The sequence below is a fragment of the Rhea americana genome, unplaced genomic scaffold (assembly GCF_003343005.1).
Source record: "Rhea americana isolate MKP2758 unplaced genomic scaffold, rheAme1 scaffold_200, whole genome shotgun sequence".
Classification (NCBI taxonomy): domain Eukaryota; kingdom Metazoa; phylum Chordata; class Aves; order Rheiformes; family Rheidae; genus Rhea; species Rhea americana.
Window position 1 is genome coordinate 1,557,808 of NW_028186151.1, and position 15,737 is coordinate 1,573,544.

General features: G+C 38.9%; 1 protein-coding gene across 1 annotated transcript in view; it reads right to left on the bottom strand.

Annotated features, from left to right (window-relative positions):
* The window catches only part of STAG1 (STAG1 cohesin complex component), a 141,391-nt gene that overhangs the window by 106,406 nt on the left and 19,248 nt on the right, over window positions 1–15,737 (bottom strand). Inside the window, exons 4-5 of the mRNA XM_085303921.1 lie at window positions 13,700–13,864; window positions 365–461 (exon numbers count right to left, since the gene is read on the bottom strand). Coding sequence (XP_085160047.1) covers window positions 365–461; window positions 13,700–13,864 — 262 coding nt within the window. The remainder of the gene's footprint in view (window positions 1–364; window positions 462–13,699; window positions 13,865–15,737) is intronic.

The following is a 15,737-nucleotide window of genomic DNA, read 5'->3' on the forward strand; positions in this document are numbered from 1 at the left end:
TTAAAGTACAGCTACACCTTCTACTTCTTGTAATAAAAGAATTGGGGGAAAAAGGGAGAAAGGGAAAGATGTGCTTACCTTAATTAATACATCTTTGTCTCCTTTTGCTGATGAGAAGAATATCTCTGCAAGGATTTGTACACTTTAGGATGATGATAGGGAAGTGAGCAAAAGAGAAGGCAGGCCCTTGACAAACAAGCTTTAAATAAAATTATCCCCAAACACACACAGTGTTTCTATACAAACCATGCATACAAGGAGCACCAAGCCATGTGTCTCCTACATCTTTACCAGCATTTGCACTAATACACTTTTGTATGACCGTCAGATTTATTCTATACAACTTGTTTCCAACATTCTGTACCTCGACATCCTGAACACTGGATAAAGAAGTTGATTAAATCCAGAAGTGCTATGTCCCTGTCTTGCTTATATGATTCAATCCAGTCGTCCACCACAGACTGTCAAGAAAAAAAGAATACTTATCAGATACTCTTTAAAAGTGTTTTATTAGAGGCAAATGACTTATTCTTTTCAAAATATAATTTTATAACTGAATATTTATTTTGCACAATTATCTGTGTGTACAAATTCAGAAATCTATACACCTTCTCTCAGGGTGGAGACAGAACAAATACTGTTAGAGAACAGAATCATGTGCACTGTATTCTGGTATCATAATTGTAGAAACTGAGGTTCAAAGGCAAATTATTGTAATCTCTCAGAACGCTACTATATTCAGTTTCACAATTGTGTCAGAAAAAAAAAAAAAGGTGTGATTCCTTACAGATTTACCAACATTTTTCCCAGAAAACTGACAGGTAGTAACACTCTTTGGGATAAGAGCTGTATTTCCATTGCATAGTGAACTTCTCAATATTTATAAAGGTCAACACAGAACATCAATCATTCACAAACACCACATATAGCTCGAGAAGACCGAACACAACGAGGAGTATTCTGTAAATGATACAGGATTTGGTCCTTCTTACAGCGGCTGAGGCAATAAGCCACCTGACTCACAGTTTCAAACCACACTCGCAACCCTTGGCAGCCAGGAGATACTTTTCTAATCACCGATGTGCAGGTGCAGCACGTTGCCGGTCGTTACTCTGCGCAATGGGAGGGCACCGAAAGCACACAGGTGGCGAGAGGGTTTGTCACCTGCCCTACGTTAATCTCTGGGGACAGAGAATGTGCCTCAAGGCCCTAAATGAGTTTTGTCAGGCCTCCTGGAGGAGCGGCGGCACGGCCGGGAGGGTTGAGGGCAGATGCGCGTCAGCTGAAAGCGGCGCCCAGCCACGCAACGGCTGCGTGCCTGCTGCCCGGGTCGACACGTTCCCTCCTCTCTGGCGAGACAACTAGGTTTTTAAAACTCCTCATGTAGGTAAAATGAAGCACTGAGGACTAAGCAAACAAATCAGCTATGGAAATACTTAAAAAATGTTCCAGAGAAGCAAAAAAAAAAGGGGGGGGGGGGGGCTCCTTAAGAGTCTGGCTTCTTTTCACATCACTAAAACACTATAGTATTTAAACTCTCTATTCAGACTTCAGTGCATACCTTGTAAACAGATTATTTTATTTTGGAGAGTTCATATTTACTATGGATTTCAGTAAAATTAATTTTTAAAAATCCTAACCCACCCTAAACTGCCCTCTCAACCTTGCTCAAAGAGAACAAGTAGGAAGGAGCAAATCCAAACAACCCCGGCTCGTAATTTTGCTTCTTTCCAAACTGCTGGATGTAAAGATGGGATCCTGAAAAATTCATCTGCTACTTTTAGTTTATTCCAGGGCAAATTCCCCTGACTGTCTATGGGAAAAGGGAGGAGGCAAGAAGACAGCTGTGTGCATATTAGAGACAACAGCACTCGCAGCTCAGGGACTTTCTGGGTATGTGTTTAGGGTTCAACAGACTGTAGTGTCTTTTTCTTTCATGAATTTGTCTGTCTCAACCCATAAAATTTTACAGTCTATCCCACCTTGTCATTTATGCCGTTCCCTGTAGAAGCCAGGGAGATTCCTGTCCCCACTCAAGTCTTCTGCCTGTTCCCTCATTACAACATACCGCTTCTTCAGCTACACCAGTGCAACTGCTTCAGCATATGCCAATGAACCCAGCTGGGTTACAAAAATAGAAGGGGTTGAAGAGATTTGGAGGAAGGTTAAAAAAAAAATTATTTGATTTTTGAAATACTGCCCCAAAACTGTAACATCAGCAGGAGAAAGCTATGGAAACCTGAAGCCCAGCAGCAGGAACCTCTCAAACCAGTTCTACCATATGAAAAGATTAGAACCTGCCAATGTCCACAATTTGATTTTTTATTATTATTATTTTCCCCCTTAAGCACTCATTTTTGGAATCATCCAAAAAGAACTGAAGGAGCAATACTTTACAGTTTGAAGACAGGAGGGAGAGGACATTATCTGCCAAAGAAAGCTTCCGGCTTCTTTTGCTGACTGCTCCAAGTAAGAATCTACCTAGACGGACAAAGCAGCAAGAATACTGACCAGCTCAGCTGATCTACCTTCTGGTTTTTCTTTCTTTCTTTCTCTCTCTCTCTCTTTTTTTTTTTTTTTTTTTTTTTTCTCCTTTTATAAAAAGGAGCTGTGAAGGACATGCTATGTCCTTGTGCAATAAGGGTCCACTTCAGCCTAGCTACCATAGTACTTGTATTTTCAATCCAGAACCACATGATACGATTCACTGAAAAACAAAGACCAGCACTTGATCATAAGACCTGGAACAAGTGGTGGCTTCTTTAACAGCAGGAGCAGATAAAGAAACCACCAAAAATCAGAGGGAAGATGCTGAACGAGGACAGCAGATGAGGACAACCTGCTACATCATCTGGGGCTAACACACATTTTACAGAACGTTTTAACCAAACTTCTTCAGAAAGATTTTTGGATAGGGTCCCTCTCAGCTAACCACAGACGTGTGGCCCAACTCCTCACTCATGCTGGTCACTCCCTTTCTACTCAATATAGTCAACAGATTCAGTGGAGCTGGCAGTGTAATTCATCCGACCAGAACAGGCATCCACTGTAACATGAGACGACCACTACCTAAAAACTTCAGTAATTACACTAACCAGATCTCCACTGACCATCTGGGGAGCCCAGGGTGATAAGCAGACACCCTAACCTGCACGCGTCCGTCCCTAATCACACAAACTGCATCTGCCACTCCCTGAGAATTATTTTCAAAGCAGGACAAGCCAAGTAACGCGCGCCGGTCGGTACGTAACCACCCTACACCGTTCAGCCCCCCGTGCGCATCTGGCATGCTTGTTGGTAAATCTGTTAGAGAGATTACAGGTTTTAGGCAACAGGAGGTAATGAAGCCAGACTACATATGCTACAACAGTTGGAACTTAATCAAACTGTTGACTTTTGATGTAACAGGAAAGAGATATAAAAACTGAAAACATTAGGGTGGGAGTGGGGGAAGAGCTGCATTAGACCTAAAATAGAGACAAATATCAGCTGAAGCAATAAAAAGTAGCAGTAATCCAAAAAAACAGAAAAGGGACAAATTTGAGGACAAATAAATCATACAAGAGGCAAGAGTGTAGCAAATGGTGCAACAAGTAATTACTGCCAGAAAAGGAATCATTTTGCATAAACATGAATGAAGGGAAAGACTCCTATAAAAGACAAGGATTTCTAACCAACAGGACACAGGTTTGAGCAGCCCTGCAAAGCTCTCCAGGATGATTCTGTGTTGTTCGCAGCTTCCTTCCACTCACCCTCTTTTCAAGAGCTTCTCAAGCATAAACAGAGACCGAGCAACAAATTACATTAATAATCCTCGCGGCAACAACCTACGTTTGGTCCCTAGTTCATGTAGACACATCCTGTCTCGCCTGCCCCCTTCCCTATCAGATGTCCAAATATAGTACTGATCTCACGGTGAAGGCACATTTGGGCGACAGGAGGAGGGGAGGAGCAGAGCGCTCTCTGGAAACGTGGTAGATGACAGCAGGCTGCATCCACCAGAGCTACCCATCCAGTTGAGAAACTTGTTGGCTGCTTCCAAAAAAAGAAGGCTATGAAAGATGGCAGCCAGGACTAGATGGCATGAATTGTTGCGGTGGTGCTCATCTGCTGCCAGATGTTTTTACCTTCAGATGCAGTAGAGAGCACAGATTTACCATATGGAAATATGCACTGCCATGCTGTGCATGACATAGGCGATAAATTCAGCACTCCTGGGAAGCACTCTTCCTCCGGCCCACGAGGTCGACTCTGCACGCACTGTGTCTTGCCCAGGTGCAGAAACTCCATGCTTTGGGGATTCATCAAATTCAATGCACATGCACAGCGAAAGGGCTCCCCTGACACCGAGGTTATGAAGTACAATAAATGAGAAATTGCAAGAAAACCTCTTCTGCTTGTCATCTTCCTTAACAAACAGAGGGAGGCAAGGGATACTGTAACTAAACTTTAAGCAAATAAAAAATTATCTAGCTCAGTTACAGCAATAAAATGCAAAGATTATGCCAAGAACTCCCACATGACTCCCTCTCACTTGGCACTTTCAGGAAAAAAGAATACACGCACACACACGTATGTATATATATAAAAATATATATGTTTATATAGAGATGTGTGAGTTTGTATATGTATATATGTATGTATATCTAAACATACACACATATATACACACACATTTACGTGAGCTGTATCTCTGCCTCAGCATGCCAAGTCCATACAACTTCACACTACTGAAATGAGACTTCAGAATCTAAATAATATTAATAATTAAAAAAGATCTGTAAGCGATTATAGTTCTAATCTTACACAAACGGAGTGAAAAATCAGGATCTTCTGCAAAGAGCTGACGTTGTATAGCACAAATACGTAGTCAGTACAAGGATCTTCAAAAGCTTATAGCAGCTTCCAAGAGAATCTCACAAAGCAGCTCTGCAGTGACCCTGTTTTAAGAACTACCATGCAGGACCAGTTTGAAGACAAAATTTAACATGCCAAATAAGCCACCTTATAGTAATAAGAGACTTAAAGAAAGTTAAGCAAGTAACAGAATGGATCTGCAGTCTGAGTAAACAACTTGAACTCAATCATGTAGAGTCTGCAGATATATTGACCTTTGCATCTTCAAGTCTGCTAAAAGATAAATAGGAACATTTTATAGCATTGAAGAGAAGTAACAGCTTGAATTGCCAGTAAAAGCAAAAGTCTGATTCAATGAATGAAATAATGAAACTAGTTATCTTATTACCTCCTGGAGGCTTTTCAGCTATGAATCCATTTCATACTCCTTCAGCGCAAAAACATTACTACACTCAGGAGCATTAAGTGCTGGAAGAACCAGAGGGACTAACTGCAAATGATACTTGTGTAAATTAGCACAGCCTCACTACATATTAATGAAAGTTGATTCAACAAGCCTATTTCACAATTTAAATTAAGTAATAATTTGGCAGTAGTGCTGCTAACACATAGTGAAAACAAATAATACCACATTCAAAACGTATGTTCAAGTATAAGATCTGAGTCAACTGTAAACCAAGGCAAATCAAGGACAAATAACATTTAAGTAATTTGCCATTTCATACAGCTGATCATGGACATGCTTCATTTACAGTGAATATGACAGAACAAAAAATGACTCTAGGATGTGTTTAAATTAAAAGTGGGGAAAAATACAAAAAGAAGGTAGTATAGTTTATATTGATATCTTCTGCCAAAAAGCAAAATTATTCAAATGAAATCTGAAACTTATTAAAACAAAAAAAGACACAGTGAAATTACAAGTTTCAGTTAACTGCATAAAAGAGCAGCCTGAAGAGAAGATAAAAGCTAGAAAGCATGCTTTAACAGGCTGTGACAAGGACTTAGGAGTACACTGAAAATAAAAGCACAGGGAAAGAAATGAAAGTAGCAAGAGATGTGCAATACTCAAAGTTTTTCAAGTGAATCCATGCAGTTTTTGAAAAAAAAAAGAATAGAAGTCTTTTGAGGTCAAATTTTGTGAAGAACAAAGTAATTATACAGACAGCTCCTGGGGAGAAGGTAGTTCCTAACATCCAGGAGAACGTACAATTTAAGATTGCACTTCACCATGACTGCTTGGCTGCCTTCCAAATTGCAGACAAGAAATAATATACACCCAGTGAAAAGCCTAATATAAAGTTATTAAAAAAAGAACTGTAGATTGGAAAGCTGCAATTTATCCTTTTTACTGTAAGGATGGTCATTTCAGATTTTGTAATAGTTCACCCTTTGCTATCACCTAGCCAGCATTTTCTGAAACAGTAAAGTGATTCTATTTTTATCTTACTTTAATGAAACTGTACCTGTTTCTTGTGTTTTTTCTCACAAGCAAAAATGCAGAAGTCTGCTTTACACAGTTTCTACCTATATAACTTCTTTCCTGAAGCAGAGAGAGAGAATGAATAAAATTCTAAAAACATTTATTCCCAATGAACTATAGGATCTATACACTCCATATACAGATACCTGTCTCCGGCATTGCATGTAAATACGCAGTTATATGCAGTGGAATGGACAGTAAATATCACTACATGGGGAAATCAGTGTAACACACTATACGGAACCACTTGGGAGGAAAAAATACTAGAAGCTAAAAATATTTAGTTCTCAATTATAACAAGAGTATCAGAATGGCATACTTTAAGAGGCATTGCTCTTACATGCAAAAAGGTATTTGAAAAATTATTCTTGCAAATGGATTAAAATTATAGGAACTACTGGGGACAAACACTGTTGTCAGGGCAGATGTGCACTACCCTCACCTGAGCCCTCAGAAACGACTAGCAGACTGTACACTGGTCGGCACGAAGCCCATTTTCTGCAAGGACACGGAATTTGCGCAGGTGCTGATTTCTCACAATTGACATGTTACACAATTTCCAAGGGGCTGCATCTGTTAAATCTTTTCCAATCATGTGCATATACAGTTTGGAGCTATTAAAACTACACATTGTTCACCAGACTGGAAAATCTTTAAAGATTTTCAAACCAGAATCAAGTTATTCCAGCAGGAGAGACCCATCAAGTCATTAAAAAGCAGATTCAAGCTGTTTTGCTAGCACAACCTGGAAAGACTTTACAGATTACCCCAGCTACTTCAAAAAAATGACAACGTTCTGGAGAGCAAAAGACTTGTCTGGCTTTACCTATACGGGCTGTGCTCAAGTATAACGTCTTCACACAATGCACTGCTGCCATACGAGTTCACCCGGACAGAGAAAAATCATCCTGCATCCTATGAGCATCCTACCACCCTACATTACAAAGAAAAAGTAGTGGAGTGGATGGCTGTGGAAGAACTAATTTGGCATTAAAGATACTTCTTTGATTAACTGATGTTTTGTCTGGTAGCTAAATTGTTACTTGTGTAACAAGCATGAAAGCATACACCAAGTTCGGGGTTTTTTTAAGCTAGTAGCCTATAACCAATAGCAAAGCAGGATGAGACTGCAGAATTAGTTCAAATGACAAAAATGGTTGCTGCCATTTTACACTGTAAACTTTAGAGAATGCATACTTGAACTCCCCAGGACTTTCTGAGCTAGTTTACTTTGGTGAAACCCCAAACCGTTATCCAGCCTTCCAAGCAGGCAACGCTGCATTGTTAAAACACAACAAGGGACAGTTAAACATGCCTTTAACACAAAAAATATGCATAATACTCAGTGACATGTGTTTGTACACAGTTAATCTTTGACAAAGACCTTTACTCCCAGAAACTGCGGAGGCAGATACAGAGACATTATCAAGTGAAGAGAACTCCACTGGGGAGAACAGAGAAATTCAGGGAAGAGAGATCCATTAAGGCTACTGAAAACCCAGAAACCGCATTCACCCCACAGCTCCCCAAACTGCAAGCAGTCCAACCAGGGCAAATTCCCAAAGCTCATCTCACCTTCTCATGCTATTTCTTACCTGCCCATGTCAACAAACGGGATACTGGACCTTCGGTATGATCCAGTTAGAGCTGCTCTTACGTTTTTAAGCTCAAGTAGCAAGGCACATGTCCTTGCTACAAAGGACAATCCTAAATAAGGCAGATATGGTCACGGTTATATAGTCCTTTAATCAAGCATAAGCCTGAGCTGCTGCCACAGGTGAACTGAATCAGGGAGCTGATCCAGCTGAAAAAAATTTGTCAAAGTGTCAGGTTTTAATTAAATCTGCTTCTTGGTGTGACTACAAAACACACAAGAAGAGTGTCAAGAACACCAGCTATAGCTATGGGAGAAACTAGGACCAATCTTTTCAACAGCAGCCTCAGTTTATGCCAGATTAAAGCAGGCAAATAACAATTTTTCTTAATTAGAACCACTGGAAGGACAAAGAAACACAGGGGTTATCTATATTGTACAATAATTGTGTGATTAAAATAACTCTCTAGAGAGTTGAAAGAATTAGAAGATGAATCCACACTGAATGTGTATAAACTATACTAAAAGCTGTGCAGTTCCTGGGGCTCACCCTACTGCTATCGGCTTCGTTCCCCAGCAGAAGCCACCCCCAAAGAGCAGCTTCGCCCTTGGGGAGGGTACCAGAAGCCTTCTCCACAGCCGGTCCCACCTCCTGGCTGCATCAGCCAAGTGTGCCAGGTATCTGCCACCACTGGAGCAGGGAGCAGCTTCTGGCATGAGACCTGAGCAGGGAGGATGAGATTCACAACTTGGATTCAGCCTCTCTAGTTGCTACGGTTGATCCGCTCTAACTTCTAATTAGCTCAGAATGATTACTATTCTTACTATAGAAAAGTGGGTGTTGTAGAAGCAGCTCTGGGCTTAACACAGAAACAGGTGAAATTCTGCGGCCTGAGTTATGCAGGCAGGTAGTACACAAGACCTTAATGGTCTATTTCTGCTCTAAATGCTGTGAAAATCCAAAACATGTTTGAACAATACAGGATACTCAATAGTCAGAGGATGTTTAAAACCGTATCAGCACTACCCTTCTGCAATATCTGACCATCCTGCACTTTTTGCACAGGTCATCAAACCTCCAAGTGATTAAAAAAAAAAGATACTGGAGGTACAGGGAACTTCAGTCAAAAAATGCTTTCAAACAGATACAAATGTTGAGGACTAGTCATCTAAACCTGCCACATTATGATAAAAGGAACTGGCAACACTCTCGGATCATTTGGTAAGATGCTAGAGAGAATAGAGAACACAAAAAGCACTGCTGGAAGAGGCCAGACTCTTTCATTCTCCTCTTTCATGTTATTTCCAGCAGAGGAAATATGTAGTTACAAGGGATGCACACCCTTTGTTTTGGTATGTGCTAAATTTGAACTGCACAGTCTGCTACAAAGCCAGGTGGACAAACATTAAAAATCAGTATCTTAAAAACAAAACATTTCAGAACTATTTTTAATATTTTTAAATTAATATTACCGACATTTTTTTTAATCCTTTCAGATAGACAACCGAAAAGGAGGTCTCAGGATGTCCCTGCTGTGATATGCTAACTTTCTAGCCAGTGTAGTACCGTGAAAGAGAGTCACGGCTTGCCAAGCTGAGTCCAGGAGGGGCAAAGAGAAAACAACCTGGGATGAGCTAAAATATAAGAAAATTTCCTTTCATGACAAGGAAAGCAGTGCTACAAACACAGCTTTATGCAAATGGACAGGGCACCTCAAAACACTCAAATCCCTATATTCTTGATTTCTGGAGAGTCAGAGAAGATCTAATAGCACAATGAAAAATTCCATTTCAATGTACCAGAAAGTTCTCTATCGATACATATCCTAAAATGCTTTTCAACATACACTGGAGCCATATATACTGTGAGACACATCTACTCAACACCAGTATCTTCTATTAGCTAAGCATAAGTGGAGAGGTCAAATGGTTCAAAACTCAGCAGCTCTTCTGCAGCGAACTGCTAACAAATCAATTAAGGATAACTGGCAACACACTTAGCATTATAGAGTCATCTAGGCATCGATCTATTCATCTTTCAATATAAAATACCTTTCTTGACTACTGATTATTCTCTCTGATTTTCTGGAGGAGACACAAAATCTGGCTACACACAACGAAGGACAAGGGTCCTCTGCTGACTGACCACCACAGAAGAGCACACTTCTTTAGAGCTGACTGGCCATAACTTGCTCGGAAGAAATTTTCAGACTGAGGCCTAAGCAGAATTTGAGATCATCACATGGTCTTTACTTCCCTGCTGGCTTAACGCCACCATCGGAGATCAATGCAGAAACGCCTATGAAGACTCAAGCTAAACTGTCCACAGCCAGGTAAGCCTGTTCCACCTGGAGAGGCTTAAGGTGGGAAAAACAGTGTGTAGCTGTATCCATAAAAGCGTTCAAGGAAAATGACACAAATGACAAAAAGCAGAAGAGTATCATATTTGCCTAAAAAAAGGGGTGGTGAGGGGGAACCATGCATAGCAAAGCCCTACGCACAGCCTAGCTGGACTAACGAAACGTAGCAGCAGCAAGCCCGGACAGCACGTCGTATCACACTACCTACCAAGGCAGCTGCCAACAGAAAAATATCCGAAGCAACTAACAGTACAAAAGGTCTCGCAACAAATTAAAAAGCAGTGACAACAATCCAATACTTGCCTAATACGGGTATCAAATTGATTTATAGAGTTCAAGGAGACTTAATATGGACAGAACTAGCACTTAATCACCAAGGCAGAACATATCCAGAGGCGAAGATTTATATGCAAAGAGCAGCACCAGAGTCATATACACTTGAAATACAAAATATTAGCATAACTTTGTTTCCCTGGAAGAACCACAGAGTAATAAACTCGAAGATAAGTGAATCCTGCTATCAGATCCCAGATAAAGGACAAACTTAAAACAAGTGAGAATCGAATGCAGCTAGAGAATGCACTCAATTCCACGAGCTGGTAAAAGACCAAGCGAGAAAAGTCCAATAACTAAATTACATCCTGTGAGCAAACAGCAGGAGCAGATGGATCAAAAATAAAAGCATATGAAATGGTTAAGCACAAAGATTCCCACGTAATCGCAGAATATATTTATTAAATTTTTCTGTTTTTCATTACTGAAAGCAAAGTTAAGAGTGTCACAGGAAAATGTATGTTCCTATTACAGGGAAATAACAAAGTATTGAGAAAGAAAAGTTCTGAAAAACACATATATATGGCATTTTGTCTGAAAATTAGCAAGACTGAAAAAATTGCTAAAATTGCCCACAAAAAAGATAATCTCTGCAGAAACTATGAGAAACAAAATTGCCAAGCAATCCTAATTGGTACATTAAAATCCCTAAGCTATTAAGAAAAATGAAAAGTACATATAAAAAACTCTAATAATCTTGGTTTATAGAATCTGGGTTTCATGTGGGATTATTATTTATTCAGAATTGCCAGTGAAAAAATGTTAAATCACTTTATAATTGCATTCTTTGTCCCAATATGGGGCTTTTTCTTTCTTTCTTCCTTTTTGGAATAGTTTTTACCAATAATGAAGTTTTCAAAAGTACACAAGTGACATATACTCTTGAAATCAGGATCGGTGTTCTTAAGCATGGCTCAAATCATTTATGCATATCGCACCCCAAGCCTTCAAATAAACTTGCTTATCCCTTTACTATTTGCTTATCCTTACTCCACTGCAATAAGGAATGGCTTGAAATGTGCTGCCTACTCTCTTCTCAAAGTGCATGCGAGAAGGAGGCTGGGCACATTTTAAGCATATGTGTGCATGCATGTATATATACACAAAAGTGTACACACACACACACGTATATACACACACACTTGAACATAAATACTACATTTCCTAAAACAATTCCTTTGTATTTGAATCCCACAAATATATATATATATATATATATATATATATATATATATATTTGTGGGATTCAAATAGATATATATATATCTATTTGATATACATGTATATATATATATATATACATGTATACACACACACACACACACACGTTTTCTTTTTGGAATTTCATTTGTAAAGATATCTGTTGGCACCTCTTTAGAAATAGGTGAAGTATATTAAAGACAGTTGCACACACAGACACAGATTCATCAAATATCAAAGTAATCCCCCATTCCTTTTCATATGACTTCTGCATATATCAATAACTGCAAGATAAACACACTACACAAAGCATATTATATGTTCTGCACCACAGTAAAACCAGAAAATAGACTCCAGATGTTCCCTCAAATCCTGCCAAAAAACGAAATTTGAAAAAGTGCTGAAAACCAGGCAAGCCCTGGTTTAAAATATACAGGAAGAAAAGTCACATGGAATTTTTCTGTAGGTTTGTTAGCAGTAAATTTGTTCTGTCTTCACCTGCTAGATAAGAAGGGTCAGCTCTGTGTAACTGCAAACAGATCATCTATGAAGAATGAAAACACTCATTTTCTTCTTGTTTATTACTACTTTAAAAATACATCTCAGACCTTCCACAGATTTGAGACTGAGAGAAAATTTTCAGTAGCCTTTACTCGCCTGGAAGACTAGGCTCCTTTGAGGGTTAAGACCTAGGTTCCTAACTGCACTGAAAGTAATATTGAAAATGGGACTTGGCTTCTTATTTGTCTCATTTACAATTTTCTTCATGTATAATTTTCCTCACGTTGTATAAATAGTGTAGAAAAATACAATCATTTCCTCATGTTTCCTCACGTATAAAAATGCAATTGTTTACACAGACATGGCATAGACTGAACTCCTACAGTCACAATATATTGAAAAGAGATGCTGTAACACATCATGTTCCCCAAAGTCCAAACATCAGTATGGTACTGATAGTATAATGTTACCATTAGTATGGTAACTGATAGTGCATGAAGTCCTGATTTGTTGAAATGCAAAGTAAAACAATCCTTCAGCAGGAACCATCTTTGGCTTTGCACTGCAACGGATGAACAGTGTTTGGGACCTGTTGTTTCTCCTTTGAGTGGCAATAACAAACAGCTGGAGCACAGCATCTTACTAAAAGCATAAAAGCACTGTCAAAAACCATTTACAGAGGTTCTTGAGGCAGAATTCATTTGGCTCAATCAATCCTCTAAGATTTGGATAACTGATCAAAACATAAAAGAGTAAGATAAACATCTCCAGAGGTGATTCATTCACTACCATTGATATTTATCTTACAATGAGAAAAATCACCTTCAGGATGTGGCCATCTTTGTTTCTCAATCACAGAGGAAGTCCAGCAACTAGTTTAGCCTTAATGTGCAACTCTCTGATGGGTACAGCAAAAACTGAAGTTGCAGTGTAGTTTTCAGAACTACACTGCAGGCATTTTTGAAAAAAAAGCAAAAGCAAAAGAAAATCCTTTATCTACGACTAAGATCATCTTATACTTTTCCCTCCTGTAAAACTTACTAGAGGATATCCTTTAATACATTGCCTAATACCAACATATATTTTCAATTTGAAAGCAATCAATGAAGTATGGAGAATTTAACTGAAATATGTGATTTCTGATGTCTCTCTTCTTTCAGAAGTATGTATGATAGTTCTCAGCTTGGCCATTAAGCACATTCTCTTTCTTATTTTATTGCATATGGACTAAGAAAAAGCTAACCATAAAGGTCTATTGGACCAATACAAGTTATGAAAACACACAATTGCTTACAAGGACACAGCTTAGAGCAAACTCCTAGAGTCACAATGTATTGAACAGAGATGCTGTAACACCATTAGTTATTTTACCTGCATAGCACTCTTCCCCAGCTTGACGACCTCAAACAAAGTGACAGGGTCCCCTTCTCCATTCTGCTGAGGGTGACCATTAGCTCTTCCACGACTTGCTCCTCTAGCTCCAGCATCCGAACGACCCTTATCTCCTGGAGACTTCCGTGGTTTCTTAGTGGCAGACTGGGCAAATAAAACCAGCAGAATGAAAACCTATTATAGCTATGACATCTGAAATCACTCAAAGTATCTTTATAAATCATATAGCGGTATCACACACACATTTATACAATCACAAATACATACACACATCACAGAATGAGACAGATTAGAAGGGACTCTGAAGGTCTCTAGTCCAACTTCCTGCTCAAAGCAAGGTCAGCTATGAAATCAGACTAGGTTGCTTAGGGCTGTAGGCACTCAGGTACCTATATTTATTAGTAGTTACTGTGAAACAACTTAAAAGCTGCTGGGAGGTAAAGGTAAGTAGTGTCAAATTCCCAATGTCAAAGCACCAGTGCACATCAATACCTTTATTAGTCTTATTCAATATAAACAAATAATTGACATCGTGAATAAAATTAGATAGATAGCAGCAGCAAATTATAAATAGGATAGCAAAAGTGTTCTAAGTTAGCAGACAAAATAAAGAATAACTGAGAGTAACTGAAGATCTTGGGAAGACAGTGAATAAATTACTGAATATACAATTGCCATGTTAACACGAGTTTTTGTGTTTAAACATTTTCCCCCTCAAATCAAACAACTTTTATATGAAACTACATACCTACGAAAGATTCAGCTGTTCAATTACACTGCAATTAAACCAGTGTATTTATACAGATAGATTTAGTAGACCACCATAATGGCTCCATTCTTGCTCTAAATGTTGTGAGTGGAGTTAGACATTTTGCCTACGAATCTCAATTATTTAATATAAATTCGTTCCAGATTCTTCAAGCTTATAATCAGATCCTATAAATCCCACTTGTGAGATTAGTCACTTACTGAACAGTTTGCTTTGAATGTAAGCCATCTTCTGCAAAAAAATCAGTTTCTGGGGGAAAAAGGTAAAATCCCTGATAAGATCTTACTTCCAAAGTCTGTAACTTTTCCCTACTTAGACATAGACCAAGGCAAAAGTTGCCATTTTCTGCAGATGAATGAAGCTGTTTTGAGGAATTATGTTAAAGAAAATAAGATGCAAGTAACTCCAAGGCTGCACCAAGGACAGTATCTTCATGGTACCACATACCTTTAAAAGTATAGTATTCATCTAGACCCGTATAGGAAAATAGCACCTAGGTTCTACCAAAGCTTATAGGAGAGAATATGTCAACATTTTTGGTTGCATCCTCCAACTACACATGCATTAAGAATTTTCCTGCAGATAAAAGAATCTCTTATCTGGAAGAAAGCTAGTAGAAGACAGCCAAGCTGTCTACCCTTCCCCCTTCCTTAAAAGGGGTCACTGTTAGTAAGGCCAGAGAGTTAAAGTAAAGGGCATAGTAGAGTGCAACTGCACCTGACTCCTGTGCACATGCACATTCAACTAAAGATCTGCATATAAATGCAAGCTGGTAAGCTTAAAATAAGAGTAGGAGCTCAGAGAAGAGGTTTTTTTTGATAACATGTGTACTTAAAGTCAAAAGAATATGAGAAGTTCTCCTTCACTGAATTTTTAAGCATTTGCATAGTGGCCTTTATCATCAAGAAAACTATTAATAAATGAAATGTTAACCATCAAGCTCTGAAGAGACACAAAATCACTATTTAAAAAACAGCAAAGAATTACTAATAAATGGACTATTTTGAGATGGATAATCAACTTGTTCACTCAATTTGGATGACTGCAAGCCACAAGCACCTAAACTAGCCACGATTACCGCTAAATGTAAGTAGGAAGGTAAGTCGACACTCTCTGCAGAAGCTAACAAAGGCCAAAATAGGCCCTCTCTAAATTAGTTCCTCTCAATGTGACTGAGGGGAAAGCAAGCAGATGAATGGACATGTGAAATGCATACAGAGATACTTTGTTACTGGAAAGCAATGAGAA